The 25,074-nt window shown below is 37.2% G+C and overlaps 3 protein-coding genes across 8 annotated transcripts in view; 2 read left to right on the forward strand and 1 right to left on the reverse strand.

Moving 5' to 3' along the window:
- Nucleotides 1-823: 823 nt before the first annotated feature.
- fabp10a (fatty acid binding protein 10a, liver basic) lies at nucleotides 824-6,221 on the forward strand. The gene is made up of 4 exons (XM_067447851.1): nucleotides 824-981; nucleotides 3,001-3,173; nucleotides 5,907-5,996; nucleotides 6,118-6,221. Exons 1-4 carry the CDS (start codon nucleotides 915-917, stop codon nucleotides 6,166-6,168), a joined length of 381 nt encoding a protein of 126 aa, XP_067303952.1. The 5' UTR covers nucleotides 824-914; the 3' UTR covers nucleotides 6,169-6,221.
- Nucleotides 6,222-7,441: 1,220 nt separating this feature from the next.
- Nucleotides 7,442-17,096, forward strand: srsf10a (serine and arginine rich splicing factor 10a). 2 transcript variants are annotated; one of them, XM_067447852.1, is made up of 6 exons: nucleotides 7,442-7,616; nucleotides 9,535-9,639; nucleotides 11,914-12,017; nucleotides 12,943-13,114; nucleotides 15,043-15,093; nucleotides 16,364-17,096. In XM_067447852.1, exons 1-6 carry the CDS (start codon nucleotides 7,552-7,554, stop codon nucleotides 16,608-16,610), a joined length of 744 nt encoding a protein of 247 aa, XP_067303953.1. In that variant the 5' UTR covers nucleotides 7,442-7,551; the 3' UTR covers nucleotides 16,611-17,096. The 2 variants fall into 2 exon arrangements, with proteins under 2 accessions (XP_067303953.1, XP_067303954.1); XM_067447853.1 differs by lacking the exon at nucleotides 9,535-9,639 and adding an exon at nucleotides 11,072-11,338 and having other exon boundaries at nucleotides 7,459-7,616; nucleotides 11,873-12,017.
- A 1,838-nt stretch (nucleotides 17,097-18,934) lies between these two features.
- ubr5 (ubiquitin protein ligase E3 component n-recognin 5) overlaps nucleotides 18,935-25,074 on the reverse strand; it is a 79,990-nt gene continuing 73,850 nt past the window's right edge. For all 5 annotated transcript variants that reach the window (XM_067447858.1, XM_067447857.1, XM_067447855.1 and 2 more), the window contains 2 exons: nucleotides 19,736-19,821; nucleotides 18,935-19,646 (listed from right to left, as the gene is read on the reverse strand). In XM_067447858.1, the coding sequence (XP_067303959.1) occupies nucleotides 19,434-19,646; nucleotides 19,736-19,821 (299 nt within the window). In that variant the 3' untranslated portion in view covers nucleotides 18,935-19,433. The remainder of the gene's footprint in view (nucleotides 19,647-19,735; nucleotides 19,822-25,074) is intronic.

Raw genomic sequence — 25,074 nt, forward strand, 5'->3', positions numbered from 1 at the left:
CGAACAGGTTATTGAATTCAACTTTGATTCAACCACTGAATCGGTCAAAACACGTGAGACGTGTTATGGTTCTGCTGTTTGGAACTTTTTTGCTTGGAATCTTTGTTTGGAACTTTTTTTGCAGCTGAAATAAAACAAAAAGACTCAATATTGCATCTTAAATGTAAGTAACTAATGTTAATGATTGTTTATGGAGCTGTCATAGGAAATCAGGTTAATTTTTCCGATCCCCGATCCAGCTTTGTCGTCAGTATCGCGGCTGATATCCGATCCTAATATCGGATCGGTGCACCCCTAGGAATGACCAAAACAGCGCTTCAGATGCTTTGCGAGCATGATTTTTCCGCTGGTTAGTACAGTTATGCTGTTACATCGCGAAAGTCCCATTATTATTTGTATGCGCATCAAGGAATTTATTCAGTTAATGCATTTCCATCGTCGTTTATGCGTATGTTTTCACATGATCCTTCAGAAATCAATCGAATATGAGGATTTGCTGCTCAAGAAACATTTCTGATTCTCAGTGCTGAAACCAGTTTATATTTTTGTGGAAACTAGGATACTCTAATGAATAGGATCACTTTGCATAACCATCAGATCCCCACAGAAAGCATCACATTTCTAAATCTATAGATGAATGGATGCAAGTCAAGACTCTGTAATATTCTATCAAACAAAATTGTCTTTTTAAAGATTGGAGGTTAAATGTGCCACCACATTTAGGGGGCATTACCCCACAAACGGTGTAAGCGAACTCTGGGTTGTTTAAACAGAAGGGAGAAATGCCAGAAGGTCAATGATTAAACTCCTCTGTGAGTATAAATACTGGAGTGGATGAACGTCCTCCTCACATTGTGTTGAGCTTCTCAAAGCGGTCTACAGCTCTTGCCCATCCGGTCAGATCAGCAGCAGACATGGCCTTCAGCGGAACATGGCAGGTGTACACTCAGGAGAACTACGAGGAGTTTCTTAGAGCTATTCGTGAGTATTTGCGCCCCATTTATCAGAGCCTAAGAATAATCCCAAAAGCACTGCATGATAGCAGCGGATTCCACACGACGCTGTTGGGAAATTACCCGTTACTATATTTAATAAGTCAAATGGAATGAAAAATAGTTTACAAAATTAACTATTTAAAATTGGTGTTAAAATATACTTAACCTAAACCTAACCTAAAAGCAATGAAACTATAATAGATTATTTTTTCTCCTCATGTATTTATTTACTTATCCCTGACATGTTGACTATGGTTTGGCTATATGTACTCTTGTGTACAATATGTTTTATTCTAATTCAACAATAATAATACATTTTAAAAAAGATGGGAAATACTAAGGTTTTGGGAAATACTATGCTCGTTTCCACCATGAATAAAAAAGGTAATTGCGAGTTATCATCTCATAATTCTGACTTTATTCCTCGCAATTGTGTGATGTAAACTAGCAGATGCGAGTTATAGAGTCAGAATTGCAAGATATAAATTGAGAATTGAGAGAAATAAAGTCAGAATTGCAAGATAAAAAGATGCGATTGCCTTTATTTTTATTCTGTATTTGTTTTAAAGATGCCTTTATTTTTATTCTGTGGCAGAAACAAGCTTCCATGTACACCATATGGGATGTAATGGGCTAATCAATTCATAATCATCTCATTTGAATAGTCTTTGTATATGGAGGACAAAACCTGCAAAAACAATAAATACACAAATAAATAAATACACAAATTTCTACATAAATATATTATATATATAAATAAATGTACAAATAAATACATAAATCCACATATTCCTGTATAAATAAAAATATTAATAATTAAATGTGTGAGGATATAAATAATGAAATGTTGAGGGAAATTAAACACAATGTTGAATGAAATGCTAAACTGAAGGTTGAATTTTTTCATTTTAAAGTTTATTTATTTTTGAATGTAGCTCTGCATTTATTTTTTCTTTGGAGCAACATGCTAATGAGGAGGTGTCAATCAAACATCAGGAGGCGGTCTGCATAAATAAATACAGAGCAACACTCAAAAATAAAATAAAAACGGTTACATTTTCAGTTTAGCGTTTTCTTTAACATTTTTTATTTCCTCAAAACATTTGTTTTATTTTTTTATCTCCACACTTTAACCTGTATGTGCTGTTGGGGACGTTGTCATACCAAAACACAGACAAAATGACTATTTTCAATATAAAAAGTGATTGTGGACTGGATATTTTTTTACCTTTTATCACAGTATTGGACATGTCAAACATTGGCTTTGATGCAGTGATAGTTTTTGTGCAGCATTAGATATATTTTTTTCTCCCTCGTTTACTGTTCATGGCTGTTTTTGCCCCATTGACTAATCATTTTAACCACGTTGTTTGATTGACACTATACTCATGCATTTTTGATTGTTGGTGGTTTTCCCTGTTGAGAAGAGGTTACATTTGTAATTTTTACAGTTGATCACCAGGTGGCACTATTAACCCTTTAGATTTTTTTTATTTTATTTTTTTATTTTTTAATGAAATTAGTTTATGGCTTTTATATGGAGTATAACAGCATACAAATGAGGGAGGAAAACATTTAAATCTGATTGCTGCACAAAAACTACCAATGCATCAAAGCCAATGTTTGACATGTCCAAGACTGTGATAAAAGGTAAAGAAAACCCAGTCCACAATCACTTTTTATTTAGAAAATAAGTCATTTATGTGTTTTATCCCACAAATCAGTGACATCATTTACAAACTTTGCAATTAAAGAGTAAAAATCCTAGATTTGTTTTAAACATTTAGAAGTTTTGACTAGGGTTTATTATAAGATGTATGCAAAAAAAGGGGGGAAATACATTTATATGATACTTTTTTACAGCAGCTTAATTTAGTGGATGTTTTCATCCACGAACATAACAGTGAATTTGACCGTATTTATTTATTGTTTTTGCAGGTTTCGTCCTCATATGTGTCGTGATTGTATTAGGTGACTCAGTATCTGTGTGCTTCTGTTCCTTCAGCTCTGCCAGAAGATATTATTAAACTGGCCAAGGATGTAAAACCAGTGACAGAAATACAACAAAACGGCAACGACTTCACCATCACATCCAAGACACCCGGGAAAACCGTCACCAACTCCTTCACCATCGGCAAGGAAGCTGAAATCACCACCATGGATGGCAAGAAGCTCAAGGTAAAAGAATATCTATAATGTACACCTTTTTATCAAGTATATTGTCTGTTGATATCGTGAGCAAGAACTCAGTTTCACAAGAGCTATTTTTTTAATCCTCAAGTAAAAAAAAGTACAAAGATGAACCTGCACCAGTGAATCGTTTAGGCTAATAAGACCGAGTTAAAGGCTGGGTAGGCCATTCTCGGAGAGGCTAGCAACAGTGAGCTAGATTTGAAAGCGTAAGATCCCCATCCTCCCTTCAGAGAGTCTACAAAGCGTCACGAGAGACGGTGTTAAACTACATCATGTCTCAAAGCACATGACATTACATTAAGTAAACATAAACAACTTAAAGAGCAGCACTTACCTGTACCAGACTGCTGCAGTTTCTTTTCGGCGTTGATCTGCCGCTCGGACTCGGAGTGTAACACACGTGTGCCACACGAGTCCTGAAAAGTGAAGCCAAAGTCGCCCCCTGGTGGCTGGATGCAGTACAGGTCATAAACTCCACCCTCTCCATGAAATTTAAAGGGATAGTTCAACTAAAAATGAAAATTTGATGTTTCTCTGCTTACCCCCAGGGTATCAAAGATGTAGTTGTGTTTGTTTCTTGAGTGGAAAACAAATGAATATTTTTAACTCCAACCATTGCTCGTATAATGCATGTCAATGTGGTGTTTTATATGTATATAGTAAAAAAAACACAGACATGCGAATCCATATTAAACCCTGTGGCTCGTGGCGACACATTGATGTTTCAAGACACGAAGCAATCAGTTTCTGCAAGAAACCGAAGAGTATTTATGTAATTTTTTTACTTCATATCAGATGAATCTCATCTAGTATTCCCAACGCCATTACTCCACAGAATAAGGTCAAAATCCCGGCGTAATGTTTTTGAAAGAAGTTTCTTCTGCTCATCAGGCCTGCATTTATTTGATCAAAAATACAGATTTTTTTTTTTTGGAAATATTGTGATATATTATTACAATTTAAAATATTTGGTTTTCAATTTCATTTTCAAATTACTTTAAATGATAATTTATTTCTGTGATGCAAAGCTGCATTTTCAGGATCGTTACTCCCGTCTTCAGTCACATGATCCTTCAGAAATCATTCTGATATGATGATTTATTATGAGTGTTGGAAACAGTTCTGCTGCTTAATATATTTGATGACTAAAAGGTTCAAAAGAACTGCATTTATTCAAAATAAAAACATATTTTTAAATAATATAAATCTCATTTACTATCATTTTTTAATCAATTTAACACATCCTTTCCTTGCTGAATAAAATTATTGATTTATTAAAAAAAAAAAAAGTTGACCCCAAATTACTGACCAGTAGTGTATAGTGTTGTTACAAAAGATTTCTATTTTTAAAGCATGTGCTTTTTTTTTTTTTTTTTTGCTTTTTTTTTTACTTTTTATTCATCAAAGTATTATTATTTAAAAAAAAAAAAAGTATCACAGGTTATGAAAAAAATTTTAAGCAGCAGAACTGTTTCCAACTTTGAAAATGAATCCTCATATCAGAATGATTTCTGAAGGATCATGATCACTGACGACTGGAGGAATGATGCTGAAAATACAGCTTTGCATCACAGAAATAAATGATCATTTAAAGTGTAATAAATTGAAAACCAATTATTTTAAATTCTAATAATATATCACAATGTTACATTTTGTTCTGTATTTTTGATCAAATAAATGCAGGCTTGATGAGCAGAAGAAACTTCTTTCAAAAACATACAGCCTGCAGTGTGTGTGTGTGTGTGTGTGTGTGTGTGTGTGTGTGTGTGTGTGTGTGTGTGTGTGTGTGTGTGTGTGTGTGTGTGTGTGTGTGTGTGTGTGTGTGTGTGTGTGTGTATAGAATCCTCATTAGTTCCTACAGATTGGTCGACTGAGGCATCTATGTATACATTTCTATACTCGCGCTTTTATTTTGAACTTTTTTAACAAAAGTAATGGCTGGTTGAGATTCGAAACCGTTCGTTTTGTGTCTTAAGACATCAATGGTTCGCCACAAGCCACAGGGTTTAATATGGATTTGTATGTCTGTGTTTTTTAGTCAGAATAGCCAACAGCTTCACTATACATGTATTTGCAGCAAATTTTGGTAAACATTCCAGTATAGTGTGCATTAGTTATTACGTCGAAAACATTTAGGTCTACAGTATCCTTTTTTTCTGGACAGTGATGGAAAGGCAGCATGAATGTTAATGTTTATCTTGTATTCAACGTTACCCCTCAGGTATTCCTTATGTAACGTTATTGGTCACACTCATACTCTGGTGCTCCTCATACTCCTCCGATTAAATTTCATGTTTCAAACCACCAATGAAATCTGACAACTGTCTCATACATTTTGTTTCTAAACGCTCGAATCGTGACAAAAAAACAAAAAACAAAAAAAAACATTTTTTTTAGCCAGGAGGCTAATGTGTTAGTCCTAAACACGCGTCTCAAAACACTGTCTGTTTCTATAGCAACCGAAGCTTCTAACAACAGGTGCAGTGACGCAATGACTTTACTAATCATTGATTGGCTCTTTCATTTAGAAGGCGGGGCTTAGTCGCCAAATTGGCTGTTGCACTTTATCCCATTCATAAGTAACTGAGTGCGCACTGTCTTCCTTCCTATATATAAAGTCTTTGGTATGACATTTCGGGTTTCCACATCTTCCAAATGTAAAAAAATAAAATAAAATAAAATTGGACCACTTAACTTATACTAGTGTGTTTCTTCCAGTGCATTGTCAAACTAGAGGGAGGGAAGCTGGTCTGTCAGACGGATCGATTCTCTCACATCCAGGAGCTAAAGGGAGGAGAGATGGTTGAGGTTTGTACTGGTGATCTAATATGCATTGCTTTGAGCTCAGAACTGTCCACATCTGTTAAATATGAACATATGTATAAAAAATAAAAATAAAACTTTTCTTTGGGTATTTGTTTATTTCCAGACCCTGACAGTAGGAGGAACCACCATGGTCAGGAAGAGCAAAAAGATCTGAGGAGTTTAATAATCGCTGGCTATTTTAATAAAAAAAGCTCTGATTTATCATGATAGTGTGAGTTTGTTGTGTTTTGGTACATAAAAACATGTTTAATGATACAGCTTTCAATAACAGACACTTCCAGGATTGTTTTTTTTTTTTTTTTACTCTGTTGAATGGGTTTATATTTTCGAAATGTAGTTTTTGTATAGAAACAAACCTTAAAGTTTTGATCAAATATAAAATTATAGAACATTTCCACTGTTATTGTACAGAAATAGAAGATACAATTCATTGAACACACATCAGCAATCGTGTACTGTGGCATGTTTCACATTATATGGTTTATGCTAGTTTAAAAAAATACAAAAATTATTAAATTCAAAATAATTACTGAAACAGCTAAATGTAAACAGAAAATCAGTAACAGTAACAGAAATATCAAACCATTTGACCAGCATGTAGATAAAGTGTATATGAAATTGATCTGACATTTGATTAAAAAGTTTTGTCCTGAAAAACAGTTCAAATGTAACATGCTAAATATAAGAAACATATTTATGGATCTTTCTATACATACATTTTATTGGCTATTAAAGATGTGTACAAAAAAACAGTCAGCAGGATAAATAAATAAATATATAAGTTATATATATCGTATTATTATATATAGTAATATATCTTATTTTTCAAACCTAATATTGTTTTTAGGTATTTTTAAGGCTTCTTCAAAACAAAGACTCATTTATTATTATTCAATTATTAATATTATTGAGAAATAAAGAAAAACATAACTGCATTTGAAATAATCATTTTTAGCTCTCTTTTTTTATCAAAAAAGAGTGTTATAAATATTAGAGAACAGAAGAAAATACATCATAAATGTAACACACAGTTGTACACTATTGGGTGGGAGGGGTAAGATACTCAAACATTTAACAACATTTTCTAACATTTTTACTCGTTTTTGCTTTATAGAATATCAAATTGTGTCAATGTAAATTTATTTCTTAAATGTTATAAAACAGTTCTTTTTTCTTTTCTTTTCTTTTCTTTTTTTTACAGGAAAACTTGCATTTGTGAACATGGAATTTTACCATTAAAAAAAACTTTTTTTATTATTATTATTATTAACCAGAGAAACTTATAGTATACAGAAATGTGCATAATAATACTCAAAAAAACATGTCAGAGTGACCATTGATCCATGAACCGAAAAACTGTATATAACTGTATATTCATAAAACTGTATATTAAATAGCTTGACGCGACGGTCGGTGACGTCATGGCGACCTGTTGTGCGCATGCGCAGATGTGTGTACGTGTGCACGTCGAGCTGGACTGCGGCCTGAGAGTGTTTGTCTGTGTGTCTGTTGACCTAAAGGTTGCAGGTTTTTTATTATGGCGAGATACATGCGACCTCCAAACACCTCTCTGTTCATCAGAAACATCTCCGATGACAGCAGGTTAGTGCGCATCAGCAGTAGCCAGTTTGTACACTGCGCGAGAGCTGCTCACGGCCCCGCGCGCGTTTGTGTCGTTAAAATCTCAATAACTATAATAAATGTCACGGGCATGAATATACATCATGATTAATTAGACACTCGTCTAAAGTTATATTCGTAAACTTACCTACTAGTGAGTGGGTTTGCTCTATTTTGCCCTACTTCTGCAAATCAGTGGATTCAAGGGAAACGTAAATGAAAACGTTATTGATCCGTTTGTCTCAAATATGGTGAATGTTTTGATTTGAAACAGGATTGTTTTCTTCATTAGACGCATGCATATTAATGAGGAACATGCATACATAATGAGGGACAGTCCAATAGAGCTTCCACATTTCAAATCAAAATATTAAAGCCTGTTATAAGATGCTATTATTTTCACTGATTGCATATGTTTTAAAGGGATAGTTCACTTTAAAATGAAAATTCTGTCATCCTTTACTCACCCTCAAGTTGTTTCAAACCTTTATGAATTTCTTTCTTCAGCTGAACTCAAGGGAAGATATTTTGAAGAATGTCAGTAACCAAACAGTTAACTGGAGCCATTGACTCCCATAGTATTTTTTTCCCTACTGTGGAAGTCAATTGCTCCAGTTTTATTTAGTTTAGTTTTCATTTTAAAGTGAACTATCCCTTAATCGATTTCTCACCCAGCATTATTATTATAATGTTTATTAATCTCTTTAGTTAACGGTTTTATATATTACTTAGAAAATTATATTGTGCTCTTGGCTTTTTTTAAAGACTTAGTCCTATCTGTTTTTGTTTTTTAATGTTTTAATATTAATATTGTATTTGTTTTATTTGAACTTTTTTTCTCTGTTAACAAACTATCTGTTTATATTAATTAATTAATCAATTTTACTATAAATATTACTTTTATAATATTAAATAAAAGCCTTTACGATTTAAAATTTTTCTATACAATAATATAAAACTAAGTCTGAGATTGGAGAGGGAGATTCAATTGCATCATTTGCAAATTGGGAAAGATTAGTTTTTCACCATGAATTCTGCAATCTTCTTCACTAATTTCTTCACAATTAGCGATGTTTCCATCCAACTATTATGGAAGCTTGTTTCCGCCACAGAATAAATTAAAAATGTACTGCGACTTCTCATCTCACTATTCTGACTTTTTCTTCTCAAAATTGTGAGATATAAACTTGCAATTGCATGTTATAAGTTCAGAATTGTAAGATGTAAAAAAATCACAATTATCTTTAAAAAAAATTTATTCTGTGGTGGAAACAAGCTTTCATAACCTATTGTTAAATAGCCTTTTGGGATATATATACATAATTTATCGAATAAATCTATTGATGCGCAACAAAAAAACTCGGGAGACTTTGCCTCGACAGAGGATGTGATTGGACTGGACTAACCAGAGGAGCAATTTCATCATAACACGTCTCAAGTGTTGGTTTTCATTCTGAAATGCCTGAGCCGAAGTCTGTCGTCAATGATTTGGTTTAATTTCAACCAGAAGCGTCTCACGTGATTGCGTTTCCGAACACCAGGCATTCGATAACATGACAGTGTTTCAAGCAAGTCTTTTATGATGTAGAATAAAAGAGCCACAGATTGCAGCAATTTCAGTTTTTATTACAGATATATGTCGTCAACTTTCTAGGAAGTTATGATTGTGTTCTCTTGAGCACAGGATGGAAACGCTGCTTTATTTTGCAAATGTTTTATGCGATATTCCAATTTTGCATGCCTAACTTTGGATGGAAACATAGCTAATGACTTGTGGCTTCTTGAAAAGCAAATATCAGAGCTTGAGTAGTGCTTCAATGGCACATTATTATCCTCAAAGCACTCTGGGAGAGGCTCTCAGACCGAGAAGTGAATGTCCTGTCATCTCATGGTACTTTAGGCCAGAGGATTTGCGTCGTGAGTTTGGTCGTTACGGACCTATAGTAGATGTCTACATTCCTGTTGACTTCTATTCACGGCGACCAAGAGGATTTGCATACGTACAATATCCTTTGTAGGCAAATGTGTAAAAGAATGAAAATATTGTGAGTTTTTAAAGGGTTGGTTCATCCAAAAATAAACAAGATGTCATTATTTACTCATTCTTTTCTTTCCTTCTGGGGAACACAAAAAGAGATATTTAATCAAGCTGAATGCCCAAACTGCACTTTTCTTTACAATGAAAGTGAATAGGGAGCTGCTGAACACCATGAAAGTTAGTCCATGTGTCTTAGGGTGTGGTGTGTTCACACACTTGGCATGTTTGGTTAGATTAAAACAAACCCTTGTGCGATTGCTCTGCTCTGTTGCTCTGCGCATTCACACGGGGCGTAGGCGTTAACGCTTCCCATTTACTTTGAATGGGTGACATCATCCGTTGCCGAACTGAATTGTGGGTTCCGTCGCGGCGCTTCACTCGCGTTGCAAGCGGCAGAAGTTGAAGAATTCTCAACTTTTCAAGCGCCAGCGCAGGCGTCATCCAATCAGATCGCCGTATGCAAATATCCTACAGCAGACGCTAGCCAATTGCGTTCATTACTGCTCCGTGAACCATCCAGACCATAGACCGTTAAAAATCTAGACGCAGCTCCTGGACCACTACGTGATATTCTTCCCGCTGTCGGCGCTTTTTCAGGATTTAATGTACTTAACAGCTTCGTGCACCTGTGCAGTGCGCTGACAACAACTACACGGGCAATCGCACTCGCACATACAACCAAAAAAGGCGCTTTTTTGTGTTGTGTTTTGGTCCAAGCGGCAAGTTAATGTGATTGGCTGTTGTCACTATGACGATCGCGTCAGCACCCAGCTTCAGCCACGCCCTCCGTCAAGCGTTAACGCCTACAAAAGGGCGTGGTGTGAATGCGGCGTTAGTGTGAACGCTGCCATCCGAACCCTGGTGCAAAATCTGGTGCAGTTCGACTGAAATATGAACGCAACACCGACGAAAATTTAAGAAAAAAATCCTAGTAAAGGAGAAAGTAATTCAGAAAGCATCTTAACCCTTAAAAGAGGTCTTAAGGCCCAAACTTATGAGTATGGACGAGGACTTTTAAAAGGCTTAAGAGTTTTTTTAGCAGCAGAGAAAATGGGCCAAAGAGCTTCTTGAGCTATTTTTTCCATTTATTTCCCCCAAATTGCACTCAATTTCCTCATCCAGTGTTGTTATATTGTATTATAATGTATTTTATCTTTTATTCTTGGAACATTTACTTCCTTCTGAAGAACTAAAAACACGTTATGCTACATTTAGGGTGTATTTTAGTAATTTTTCTAAGCTCTGCATTTCCAGTTCCCATTTGCTTTCATTGTATGTGGAGAATAATGAGAAAATTGTCATTTTTGGGTGTACCATCCCTTAAAAGCTTGACTGTGAATGGCCGTGAACATGTCAGATGTTTGTTTCCTAACTGATATTTCCTCTGTTGTTGTCTCAGAAAATGTAAAGACATACAGTTCTGGAGACCTTCCCTACAAAGAATATTTAAAAGGGCCGATGTAGAGTAGATTCAAGACAAAGAAAATAAAGAGAAAGTTAAAGCTTGAAGATTCAAAGGGGACCAAAATCAAGTCAAGGCCTCGGTCTGACCAAAGAAAGAGGAAAAGACTAAAGGTTATTGGGCACAGACATCCCCAAGTCCTTCTCGGAGGTGGTTAAAGACAATAAAGGTCAAGCTGAAGGTCAAAGGTCAAGCATGTTAAAGGTAACCCGTTTTAATGTTGTATCCTACCATTACAGAGCTCATGATTTCTGTACGTAATCAAAGGCAGTTTTCCAATCCATGATTTCTCTCCCTTTGATTCGCCTACGGATGCTTTTATTTGTGTTTTCTCTTTAACTACGGGCACTAACTCAATTGTCACATTTGCACTAGTTTTAACTTAAATGTCTGTTTATGATGTTTTTTCCCTCATCTCATCCTTCATTTTGTCATTTGGAAATGACAAGATAAAACATGTTAAATAAATACAATTAAATAACATTTTCACTTCTTTTTTTTTGTGTGTGTGCATAATTTGATTGGAATTCATAACACGTCATGTCACACACTGTAAAAGTGCCTGAAGTTGGAGAACACACTTGGAAATTTTGTGAATTTCTTTCATTCACACATTCCCCGTTGCCGTTTATCACCGTCAATTCAGATGATTTGATTTGCTTTATAATCTTTCATATTTATGGTGAATATTAAGATCAAATTGGATAGTTCAGTGTCTATCATATAAATGTTCATCAGACTCTTAAAAAAAAAAAGCAAAGCCTTAACCGCAGCTGCATGTTCGAGGACGTTCGCGACGCAGAGGATGCGCTGCATAACCTGGACAGGAAGTGGATCTGTGGACGGCAGATCGAGATCCAGTTCGCTCAAGGAGACAGGAAGAGTACGACTGTTTTTCTCCATGTTGAAAATTAACATCAATTTCTGTTGATCCTCCAGTTTAAAGGGATACTTCACTGCCTTTTCATATTAACCTATGTTATTCCCTTAACTTAAACGAGTTGATACATACCTCTCTCGTCTCAGTGCGTGCTCTTAATCTCTCTGACGCGCGGTGATGATCTGATAGCATTTAGCTTAGCCCACTAAGCCCAGTTCATTCACTATGGAACCAAACAGAGATCAAGTTAGAAGTACCAAACACCTCCACGTTTCCCCTATTTAAATACAGTTACACGAGTAGTTGAACGATCAAGTATGGTGAAAAAATAAAACGTGGCGCGTTTCTAATCGGATTAAAAAGGAGAACTATAATGTATGGCGGATTAGCACTTCTGAGAGTACTTCGGCTCGGCGCAGTAAAAAGTCCCGGCCGAAACATCTTTCCTCCCTATTGACAGAAATGAGAGAGTGAGGGGGAGGTGTGAGGAAAGATGTTTCGGCCGGGACTTTTTACTGCGCCGAGCCGAAGTACTCTCAGAAGTGCTAATACGCCATACATTATAGTTCTCCTTTTTAATCCGATTAGAAACGCGCCACGTTTTATTTTTTCACCATACTTGATCGTTCAACTACTCGTGTAACTGTATTTAAATAGGGGAAACGTGGAGGTGTTTGGTACTTCTAACTTGATCTCTGTTTGGTACCATAGTGAATGAACTGGGCTTAGTGGGCTAAGCTAAATGCTATCAGATCGTCACCGCGCGTCAGAGAGATTAAGTGCACGCACTGAGACGAGAGAGGTATGTATCAACTCGTTTTAGTTAAGGGAATAACACAGTTTAATATGAAAAAGCGGTGAAGTATCCCTTTAAAAGCACAACAATTGAATGTTATTTAGTTGCATGCATTTGTTTTGTGGTGTGCAGCTCCCGGTCAGATGAAGTCCAAAGAGAAGAGCTCTCCTCGCAGCGACTCGCGGTACGACGACTACGACCGGGACGGGCGGCGCAGACGCTCCCGCAGCCGCAGTTACGGCAGAAGCAGATCTCGCAGTCCGTCCTACGAACGCCGCGCTCGCCGATCAGGAAGCCCGAGAGAGTGAGTACAAACCAAGCAGCAACCTCCCACAGTTTCTCTTGAAGCCAAATGGAAGTGACTTAAACTATAGTTCATCGACTGGCCACTTTCTCATTTGAGCCCCATGTTAAAATTACTTTACAGCAGAAAAAAATGTGTTTACAGCCTGGTACAAATTGTGGTTTTGGTCTATATGGCTAATTTTCCCCTTCATGATAACTGTGAGGGGGTGAATTTTTTTTATAACTCATTCATTTACATTATATAAAGCCTTGAAGTTCTGCATTATTAAGGGCGTGGTTACTTTGAGTGACAGGTGGATAGCCACTTATCTGCTGTCTATAGTCATTACGTCCCCTCAGCTCTGCCCACGTCCCGCCTCTTTGCCCATTTTCTGTTATCTGGGCGTGATGTGCTGCCAAGATGGCAACGGTCAGCTCGTCTCTACGCTTCAGAACGGCTCTTCAGAATCCTATGGCTGACGTCACGGACACTACATCGATATTTTTTTACAGTCTGTGGTACAAACTCATACAAACCATGTTTGAAAAGAGCCTTGAACATGCAGACATACAAACCTATTGCATTTATGACTTTTAATTAAATTTAAGAAAGTAATGCTATGTATTTCAGTTTTTCTGAAATGCTAAAACATGCTTCTCAAAACCTTGAAAACAAAACTGAATCTTCAAACTACATTCAGAAAACCTCTTCTGACAAAATCAAACTGTTGCCCTTAAAAGTGTTTTATCTGTGCTCAAAATCAAGATCATACAAAATATAAATACAAAAGATTATTGGAAGTGCAAGCGTCTCTTGCGCTTCAAACAACAAAGTCAAGCTCCCACATTTCTCTTTAAAAATTCCTGGTTTAGATTTCTAATGCATGTTCTAATGCCGGTGTTTTGTTCGATCCTCTGCGCTTCAATGTTCGTCAAAACACTTGACGCAAGTGCACTTGTGTAGGCCGTCTGTCGGAACGTACTTGTTTTGGTTTATAAAGCTTTGAATATGGATTTTTTTTTTCTTACACAAACACATTGCTTCTCTTTAGAGAAGGCCTTATTAACCCCTGGAGATGTATGGATTACTTTTATGATGGATGGATGGATGCACTTTTTTTTAACTTTAAAATCTAAAGTACAATCCACTCCCATTATAAAGCTGGGAGGAGCTAGGATATATATATATATTTTTAATATAACTCAAAAAAGTAATATACACTTACGATGGCTAAAAGGGTTAGTTCTCCCAAAAATGATAATTCTCTCATTAATTCCTCACCCTCATGTCGTTCGACACCCGTCAGACCTCCGTTCATCTTCAGACACAGATGAAGATATTAGTGTTGATATCCGATGGCTCAGAAAGGCTTCACTGACACCAATGTCATTTCCTCTCTCCCATAAAGGCACTAAAGACGTCGGTACAAAGCGATGAATCATGAATCGATACGCTGATTCATAACGGTTTGAAACTTTTGAATTCGGCCCATCACTATATAAGTCGTTATTTAGGTTTTTTTTGCGCACAAACTATTCTCGTGTCTTCATGTAATGATTGTAGAGCCGCTGTAGTGAGATGGGCTTTGTAACGACGTCTTTAGTGCCTTTATGGGTCTTGAGAGAGGAAATGACATTGGTGTCAGTGAAGCCTTTCTGAGCCATCGGATATCAACACTAATATCTTCATCTGTGTCTGAAGATGAACGGAGGTCTGACGGGTGTCGAACGATATGAGGGTGAGGAATTAATGACAGAATGTTCATTTCTGGTATAACTAACTCTTTAAGTGTGAGTAAATTATTGGATAAATTACATTTTTAGGGAAAATAAGCCTTTAAGCTTTACCTGTACAAAATAAATCTTCGGAATAAAAAAGTGCTCTCCTCTAAAACCATGTGTTGTTCTGCATTGATACATTGAATATTTATGTATCTTTTTAAACAGCTCTCGTTCACACGGCAGACACCGGAGAAGCAGAAGTCGTGAGAATAACAGGTAGAGTCCAGTGCACCTTCACATGCTTCTCTTTTTAAAGGTTTATTATACCTGAATATAAAAATGTACAAAATAATGCATTAACTCTTTCCCTGCCAAAAACAGATTTTTCCGTTATTTATGAGAAAAAGCATTCAGGCCAAAAACTGTATTTTCCCGATGTGTTTTCACTTTTAGACGCTAGGGGGCGCTATTGTGCATCTTCTGAATGAGTACTGAATCTCCTGATCAAAACACGCAAGACGGAGTAAAACAAGCGATCGTATGTAATCATGCATATGAAAAATAACGTGATCATCAACATTAACCATCATGTAAATCAAATCTTAACTAATGTTAGTGAATGAAATGTAGACCCAGGATGAGCTACAGGACGGTGAAGCGTTAGGGCTGTTGATGGACTCGATCTCCTCCATCTGTGGTTGATTATCGCTCTGAATCTGATCTGGAAACTGATCTTTCACAAAAATGTGATTTTCTCAGCTCTTTGTTCAAAATATAGCTTTTTTTTTTAGCCCGACAAGCCAGACCCACATCAAGATGTTTGGTCTGGAAACTCACCATTGACAGCTCAATCCGAGGGGCGGATAAACGGTTGTCTTTCAAACTCCCTCTGCACGCGATAGGATAGCGCTACACCAACCAGAGCAACGAAGGTGAAGCGGAGCGTCTACTCTGAGATTAAACTTTCACCATTTCTGGTCGGCAAAACTCTGAACACATCTTCCCTTTTTAAGAATGCCTTCAGTGCCGTTCTTTGTAACTCCAAGTCTTCCAGAGTCGCGGTCAAAGCTGATTCGGAACCGCCGTTCGACAGCTTCTGTGTTTACTAGAAGCACGCAAACGCAACTCTGCTGTCATTATCTTAAGCCACTGCCTCTATACACGATGTGATTGGCCTGACCAGAGTTTGGGTTTTACAGCTCAGAAGGGTATTGAGAGTTGCTAGACGACACTTGCGGCAGATTAGATTTGCTGCCGCTAGGGTGCGTCTAGATTTCTAGGCTAGCTTTTTTTTAATGATACTTACTCATATTCAAGTGTTGATAAAAAAAGGAATGCAAGAAGCGTTTGTTTAAAAGAAGAGGGTCAGCTCTTTCTTTTGATATATTACATGCTCAGATAGTCAAAACACAAACTATTCTTTGGCCTATTAAATTTAGGTGAAAATGGTCAAAAACCCTGGCGGAGGCTGGAAACTGTTTTAAAAACGCTGGTGGGGAAAGAGTTAACTTCCACTATGGAAACTGTAAATCAGTTTTCTGCTCAGACACAGGTCGCGTGAACACGGACGCAGACACCACCGATCTGCCTCGCAATCTCCGTCCCAGGACTCCAAGTACAAGTCGAAGAGCCGCAGGTCTCAATCCAGATCGGCCAGCCCGGCCGTGGAAGACCTGCTCCCGCCGGCCGGCTCCCGTGAGGACGAACCCCGCGGCCGCTCGGCTTCCCGCTCACCGTCGCGCTCTCGCTCGCGCTCCAGGTCCTGGGCCGGCCGCAAGTCTGGAGGCCGCTAGTGATCCTAAATCCTTCTGGTTTTAAATAAATACAGTATCGTTCAGCTTTTCTTTGACTCTTTGTTCAATCATGACGCCGAAACAGTTCGTTCTTATCAGATCCCCAAACAAATGATGCTTGTTTGAAAGTTTGTCAAAGGCAGTTTCAGATTGTTCTTTTGTATAAAATGTGCCCATCGCTTTGATGCCAGTATAAAGATGGCTTTATTTTTATAGTCATAGACGATCAGAACACCAGCTGTTTTTTTCCCCTTATTTGAGCATCAACAGATGCAGTTAAAAATTGAAATTGAGCAGAAAAAAGAAACAATTTAAAGGCTGGTGTTTGCTCTGAAAGGTCGCGTTTACTTTGTTTTGAACTTTGTCTTAAGGTTATAATGTATCTGAAACTAAATTTGTATTTTAGTTAAGTCTTGACTGTAGCATCTGTTTATATTAAAGACGTAGTATATTTGTCATTGCTAAATAAACGTGATTGAAACGTCATCTGTGTTTTTATTCTTATACCTAATTTTCATTTAATTAATATATCTAAAGTACACAAGTATTATTTAACTGCATGAATCAACAATATTTCAACAGCAATTACTAATCTTTTCAACATTACACATTTTTTAAATCAAAAGTTGCATGTTAACATTAATGCACTGAACAAACATGAACTATTGTATGTGTAAAAAAGAAAGGTTAACACAAAAATACTGCTCATTATTAGTTAATTTGCTAATGTTACAAGACCTTCGTGTATAGTATTACAAATATTTAAATGAAAAAAATACACGTTTAGATATTTTGGTAAAACTTTACAAAATTCCTTTTGTTAACTTCTGTAGGTTATTTTAATGTTACAGCGTAATTATATATTTAAGTACTGAGTAATAATTAAATACGTATACTTACTATAGGGTTAGGGTTTGCTTAAGGGCTAGTTACAGGTAATCATGCATAAATTACTGTCATTACTAAGTACATGTAACAAGGAAACTAAAAATAAAGTGTTACCCAAATGTATTGCTCAGTGTTAGTTCATACATTGTTAACAAATGAGACATTGTAAAGTGTCATCAAAATACTTCTAAAGAATGTATTAATCTTAAAATGTAATACATTTAAGTTGTATTGTATTTTTTAGTCGAGTTGTATTTTTATTAACTAATGTTAGCAAATCAAGAATTACTGACTACATTGGGTATTGCTCATTGTTAGGTCATGTCCATTAATGCATTGACTAACATTAACAAATGGGACCTTTTTGTGAAGTGTTACCGATATAGTAATATTTTAAGCTTCTCACCTGTGGTGAAATAACACTTAAGTGGCCTATTGGCTGACAGTTTTTTTTACATTTATACTGCATACTAGCTTTTGAACCTCAAACATGCATCACATTTTTGAAAAAGTAATAAATATTGTCATATGACCACATTTGCATGTTAAATTCATGTCAAATCATCTCAAAAACGCACACCTACTTTGCAGTTTTTTTTTGTGCAATTTACAGATTTTATTTCTAACATCGGCAAATGACACTACCAGAGTGATGAGGGCGTACTATTTTCAGTATATACGTTGGTGTTGTTTGAAAAAAGGCATCCTTTCAGAGATGGTGGTAAAAACCTAAAACTGCTGAGAAGAGGACAGGGTCACACTGAAGTCTGCGGAGACATTGTTTTGAATGTCCCACTTAAGCCCCTTTCACACTGCACGTAGGACCCGCAATATTCCCGGAACATTGCCGGTTCGCCTTCTGTGTGAAAGCAACCATGTCCCGGGATTGATTACTGAATTCGACCCGGGTCAGGGGCCTTTGCGGTATTTGACCCGGGACAAGCGCTGTGTGAACAAAAGCCGAAACTAATGCCGCAACGTGTACGTAGTTATCGTGCGACTCCTAGAGCTTGTTTTTTCAATAATACAACCCTGCAGTGCCAGAAGAGCTAGTCGGTGTTTTAAACGCAGAGAGTGTTCGTATACAAAAGAAACTAAAATTAAACAAGCAGAAATGTGTGCAAACCGGACACAAGTCGAGACCACGGAGCTCCTTACTATCCGCGCTGAAGCAGAGATCGCTCGCCATTATACGTCACATCCGGATGTCACATGTCAACTCGACCCGGGACCTTTACGTGTTGTGTGTGAAAGCGCACATATTACGGTATTTCGCTGGCGGTGTGAATGGACCAAATCTAGCGGCCCGGGAACAAATGGGGTCGCATTCCCGGGTCGCATTATCCGTGTATTTGCCGGAGTCGCAGTGTGAAAGGGGCTTATGAGTGCTTGCGCGTTTCTGTAACCAAACTCTTTAGATGAAAAGAACCACAACACTAGTTTGCATCCAAGTTTATTTTTGAAATTCCCTACTCCCTCTATACAAGAAAAAATGACTTTCCACAAAGGCAGCAGTGAACTCTCAGTGATAGTAATATTTATGATTAGGGCAGGAAAAAAATAAATCAAATCACAGTGTAATCTTCCTTTTTCTTTAAATACTCCTGCTGTCATCTTTGGCTGGGGTTTGGCGGACAGTTTACCGTCAGGCCAAAGTCACGGGAAGTTACAGTTCAAGCCAATGGAGCTGCAGGCTTCAACTTTACAAAAGCCAATGCAGGAATGTTGCGTTATACTCGGATAACGGAAATAAAAAAACAAACAAACAAAACAAAAAAGAACAAGCCGCCCACGTTTGCAACGCAGACCGAAAAAAAAAAAAACTGCCGGGGATGCGACAGCACTTCTTAAATTTCATAAAATTGTATAGACAAAAAATAAATCTACAAAAATGGAACTAGAATATTACACAACAATTAAACGAGTTTCGTTTAACTACACAAAACCGAAATTCTTGGTCTTGATGGCTAGTAAAAGTTTCTGTTTGAGAATCTGTTTGGAAGAGTAAAGTGGCACGTAAAGGCGAGAGATGCAGGTGTTGGCGGTGGGCAGGTGCTGGTCGTCTGGCGGGCGGATGGTGATGGAGGGCATGGGCTGGAAACCTTCTTCACTGGCCGGCAGAGACGGGCTGGACGTCCAGAAATATACCTGCGGGCGTCACACACGAATGCGTTACCATCTGCCATACATTTACATGAATTCCTACTCGGGAGTAAAGAAATGCAGAAACGTCCTACCAGGTCCTGCCTCTCAGTCATACTCATCTTCTCAACGATGGACCAAAACCAGCGTTTGAACTGCAGCAGCTTCTCCGCATTCTCGCCTGGAGGTTTAAACAAAACAACACAACTGAGGTAGAACATACAAACGACTGATCCCTTAGTTACAGGCACTTGAATAATTTGATCTGATTTATTTCATGTCATATAAGCAGAAAATGTTTTCATGGCAAACTGAGAATAATAAATCATATTTATTGGTGCAAGCAGCCATTAAGTGGACAAAGACGACAAGTCATGCCAGCTTGGCTGGGAGTATCAGACCTACTGCAACAATGAGCAATTAAAGACATATTTAGATGATTTAAGCCTTTTTGTAAGTCGCTTTGGATAAAAGCGTCTGCTAAATGATTAAAATTTAAGGCAAAATGGCTAAAAAATCATGAATACAGACACTAGTAATATGATTTATAACTTTTGACCAATAGCTGTGAGCCAATTGGTGTGTGTCACCTCACTCTGAGCTCACCACATTAAGGGTCAATATGTCAAAGCTTTCCACAGAGTTGGTTTGGCATTATGCCATCAATTTCATCCATTGACATGAAATCCATTACTTTTTGCCGGCAATGACTGAAGATAAGATTCGATTTTGGTGAAAATCGGACTAACTGTCTAGGAGTTGTTTGGAAAAGTAGGTTTAAAAAAAAAAAATAAAAAAAAAAGCTAAATGCCAGACAGGAAGTTCAGCCGACTATAGCAAAATTGGTATGCATGACCAAAGGAATCTATTAAGAACAGTTTCATTACAACAGGCTAGTTTAATCAAAAGGTAATAGCATTTTTAAAAATTGTATCAACTTTTCAAAGTGGTGCAGCACCAAATCTTTTTGAGTACCTTCAGGGTGTCGAAGATAAACAGTTTTGTAACGATTTGCCAGTGCATTTGTAAAATATAGCATTTTAATGACAAAATTCAAAATGGCTAATATTGGAAAATTGGGTAACGTTTGACTGCATGCTGCACTGAAACTAAAGCGACCGGTTTTGTCCAAACCCTTCAGAAGATGTAAGCAAAAAAAATCTCCTGACCAGTAGGTGGCACTACACCCAAACTGTGCAGGTAGCCTTAGGTCATGCTAAAGCGTTGGGGAGATATAGCCATGCGTCCATTTTGGCATGCTCTTCATCAAATTCGTTTGCGTGTCATTCGAGAACGGTTTGACGAATTAACTTGAATTCCATACATTTTTGTTGTCATGATCTGAAGATGATCTGGTTCAATTTCATAAAAATCAGTTGAACAGTCTAAGCTCTTTGGAAAATTCACTGTGGTGGAAAAAATAATTTTATGATGGAAAAATTACTTATCTTGAGACAAAAATAAGAGGAAAATATTAGTTTGTTTCTAGCCTTTCTTTTTTTTTCTTTCTTCAAAAAATTGGACAGTTGGTGAAGCTAGAGGGATTGAGCTAGAGATTTTCATAACCAAATTTCCTAACTTTCCCGCAAGAAGAAGAATGCCAATGATTACAATAAGTGTCTACACACCTTTGGTGCTTGGCCCCTAATAAAACTACATACAAAATTACACAGAATTATAAATAAAAAAAAAAAAATTAAACCAAAAGTTCTTACAAAAAAAATAATAAGAAGAAGAATAATAAATAAATAAATAAATAAATATATATATATATATATATATATATATATATATATATATATATATATATATATATATATATATATATAATGAATAAAATTGTTGCCTAACATAATAAAAAGATTATTATCCACTAAAATACGTTTTATAGTCATACAGCTGTTCCCATCCAAAGTTGCTAATTAATCTTGCAAAAAGCGTGACTCTCTCAAAACATTTGCGGGGGAAAGCACAATTTCCATCCCATGTGTCCGAGAACAAAATAAACAGAAAACACTTCATGGACACTGGCACATAGTAATAAAATAATAAAAAGTTGCTGCAAATGGGAAAGCCTGTGACTTTTTAACCTACAAAAAAAATGACTTGCACATCAGAGCACAGATCAAATGCAATAAACACTCGAGTTATCTTATATTCAGAGGCGGATTCCTGATGTTTGGGAAAACAAATAAAATGGTTTGTGAAAGAATATTATATGTAACATTGCTAACATTGCTCTACATTAGAGAAATACTAAACCTTAATAATGATACTTAAAATATAATTTAAGCGCTCAAGCGCGCACATAAAGCTTGCTCACTGGCATAAGTAACGATTATGAATTTGTCGGAAAAAACAAAGGAGACTGTGAGCATTTTAATAATTTAATAAACAAGTGTTTTCTGAGTAAGTGTCGGATGCAAAGATGAAGTTGACGACACTGGCTCGTCATCTCTGGATGTGCCTATAGAGAGAAATGAACGTTAAGTTAAACATGTCGTGCAGTAAGTGTGCTACTTGGCTTCCACACGAACACTTAGCACATACTTATCTAGTTTGACATTAGGCTAACGTTAGCCACTTTACATGACCACCCGTTCTACTAACGTTTTAAATGAGCCATGTTTGAGGTAGGCTTGCAGAGGTAGATGTCATCTTATTTACAACATGACAATGTGTAACCACCACACTGACCACTACGTCCTCTGAGGCAGCGGCAGAAACTTAGAAGGCTGGCACGCGCTGCTTTACTCCGTGTTGTCGTCTCCACAGGTCGCAAATTTAAAAGTCTCCATCGTATTGTAATTTTGTACTCGACCGGCACTTTGCAACAACACAACCTTGTTTCTGCTGCAACTTTCAGCATGTTTGCTATAACAACATCTAACATGTTTACATTTAATGTGGCATTAGAAAGTGACAAATCACACGAAATTAGATGAGGGTCCCAACACATTTTCCATTTCAAAATTCTATACTTTTCCAGACTCAAATTTCTCTCTGTAGATTTGACCATATACGGATCATAAATGAATCATAAAGCATTATTTTCCACTTTATTTTTGGTATATAGCACAGTCAAATATTTTGTATTTTCTCAGGGTTTTTTTCACTGATTTTGTTAGTGACAAAATACAGAGCCCGTAAAACTAAATTTATAGTCTTCTGTATGCACACAAGAAACTTTTTGTTCCCTCGAGGAACTATTCACAGGCATACTAGGGGTTGAGCGACTTTTTTTAAAGTCAACATTTATGTGAAGTCGAGTTGAAGTCAACTAGTTGCTGACGACGTCATTAATTAAAGGTCCCGTTCTTCGCGATTCCATCTTTCAAACTTTAGTTAGAGTGTAATGTTGCTGTTAGAGCATAAATAATACCTGTAAAATTATAAAGCTCAAAGTTCAATGCCAAGCGAGATATTTTATTTAACAGAAGTTCCCTTTCAAAGCCTACAGCGAACGGCCGGTTGGTACTACACCGTTGCACTTCCTTTTGACTAACCCTCCGCCCACAAGAACACGCAAAATAGGGGGCGTGGTCTTGTTGCTCTCCCACGTGGAGTAGGGCGCGAATTTAGCTTGCATCTCCCCGTTATGGTAAGAGGCAGGACCTTTCCGGGCAAAGTGCGCTAAGCTGCTGTCCAATCAGAACTCGTTACGTGTTTCTGAAGGAGGGACTTCAGGGAACAAGGAAATCATCAGGCCGTTTTTAGGACAGAGGAAACAGCGCTGTACAGATAAGAAAATTGTGTGAAAATACTGTTTTTTTTTTTACACGCGAAACATGAACTCGTTATATTGCACACTGTAAACACAATCAAAGCTTCGAAAACACGCAAAGAACGGGACCTTTAACAAATAATAATAACCTTGAGCTGAGGTTTAATTATGCACAGGACAGCAATGGCATAGGCTATATGAATTAGAGGATGGATACCCGACCCGAGCCCGACGGGTTCCGACGGTACCCGACGGGTCGGGCCGGGTTCGGACAGATATTTAGAAATGACGTTCGAATGTGTATCTGTACATATGTATGGATATTGTATGTTAATGTGGGTATGTGTACTTATTACGCATTTATCATCATGGTTTTTTTTTGTTTGTTTTTTTGTTTTTTTTTAATCATCATTTATTTGCTTGAATTATTTGTTACTGATTTGCTGGCATGGGGTGGGGGGTTGTTCTGTAAAAATGTGAAAAGCTGTAAATACAATATTTAAAAAAAAAAAAAAAGAAAAAAAAGAAATGACGTTCGGGTTCGGGTCGGGCTCGGTCACGTCAGCGCGATAAGGCATTGAACCTTTTAAATTTAAAACTGCGTATTATGCAAGTAGCCAATGGGCCTGTTTAACTTGATGCAATGGTTTGTTTTTGTGATTAAAATAAATGTAAAATATTACCCTAACATCCGTCTTCCTGCACGCGGAAATTTGTTTATGTCGCCGTGACAACAACGCGCAACACGTGCGTGCAGATTGCCCGCGGCATCCTCGTCATTCCAGTGAGCGCAACTTCAGCGCTGCTGGCAGCAGGACAGCCTTGAAGCCATCCACAGTTGATGCAATCCTTTTTCTGCATAAAACCTCGATTAGCCTAAACTTTGATGGATAGATTATGTAAATAGATCCCATGTTGCAGTTTAGAAACAATACAGTTTGAGAAAATTGGTAAGATGACTTTCATTTCAATAAGCATTTCAATTGTGTTACGTTAATGTTTTGTTCTGTTAGCTTGGGCCAGTTGGCTATTTGATTGGGCTCTGTGTAACGTTTGATGCCCCGTGTGCGCGCTGATGCGCTCGTCTGTAAACATTTCAGAATGCCTTCCTACAGTTGCTTAACAAAAGCGGGGTTTCCACACAAACAAACGTGCGTGTCATTAGTATATGAGGGGAAAAAATAGATTTTAACTGTCGGGCTCGGACATAAATATTTTAATGCCTGTCGGGCTCAGGTCGGGTTCGGTTACTGCTCTGTTGGACGCGGGTCGGGCTCGGACAGAAAAATGCGGCCCGATCCGCACTCTAATATGAATGCATTAGTAAGAGAGCAGAGAGAGACTTCTACCTACCAGTCTCTACTAATAGTGAAGCTGTGAGTTTTAGTTATCAAGAAATGTATGGTAGAACTTTTTAGTTTCTATTTTATTGATAAATCAATAAAAACGTGTTGACAATAAATTTCTACACTACTGAACGATTGTGTGCAGTGCATTACAATGCAGCACTCATTAGTTCAGAGAGGTGATTAACTTACCAGTTTAAAACGTCCTCTGTGGTGGCAAAGAAATTATGACACTAAATGAGCTGATGGCACAATACAGCTGTGTGCATTGTCCTATTAGCCAAGTTTAAGGGTCTATAAAAAAGGCCGGTACTGTACAAAAAACCATATTGTTCTAAATGTGGCTTTTGTAAGGATAGTAGAT

Source organism: Pseudorasbora parva, chromosome 7 (assembly GCF_024679245.1).
Source record: "Pseudorasbora parva isolate DD20220531a chromosome 7, ASM2467924v1, whole genome shotgun sequence".
Taxonomy (NCBI): Eukaryota; Metazoa; Chordata; class Actinopteri; order Cypriniformes; family Gobionidae; genus Pseudorasbora; species Pseudorasbora parva.

Bases quoted from the DNA above. Each gene is read 5' to 3' on its own strand.
- fabp10a (XM_067447851.1), top strand. From the start codon at position 915: ATGGCCTTCAGCGGAACATGGCAGGTGTACACTCAGGAGAACTACGAG. The intron at 3,174-5,906 runs GTAAAAGAATAT...TGTTTCTTCCAG, and splicing joins TGGATGGCAAGAAGCTCAAG to TGCATTGTCAAACTAGAGGG. The intron at 5,997-6,117 runs GTTTGTACTGGT...GTTTATTTCCAG, and splicing joins AGGGAGGAGAGATGGTTGAG to ACCCTGACAGTAGGAGGAAC.
- srsf10a (XM_067447852.1), top strand. From the start codon at position 7,552: ATGGCGAGATACATGCGACCTCCAAACACCTCTCTGTTCATCAGAAAC. The intron at 7,617-9,534 runs GTTAGTGCGCAT...ATGGTACTTTAG, and splicing joins AACATCTCCGATGACAGCAG to GCCAGAGGATTTGCGTCGTG. The intron at 12,018-12,942 runs GTACGACTGTTT...TGTGGTGTGCAG, and splicing joins CGCTCAAGGAGACAGGAAGA to CTCCCGGTCAGATGAAGTCC.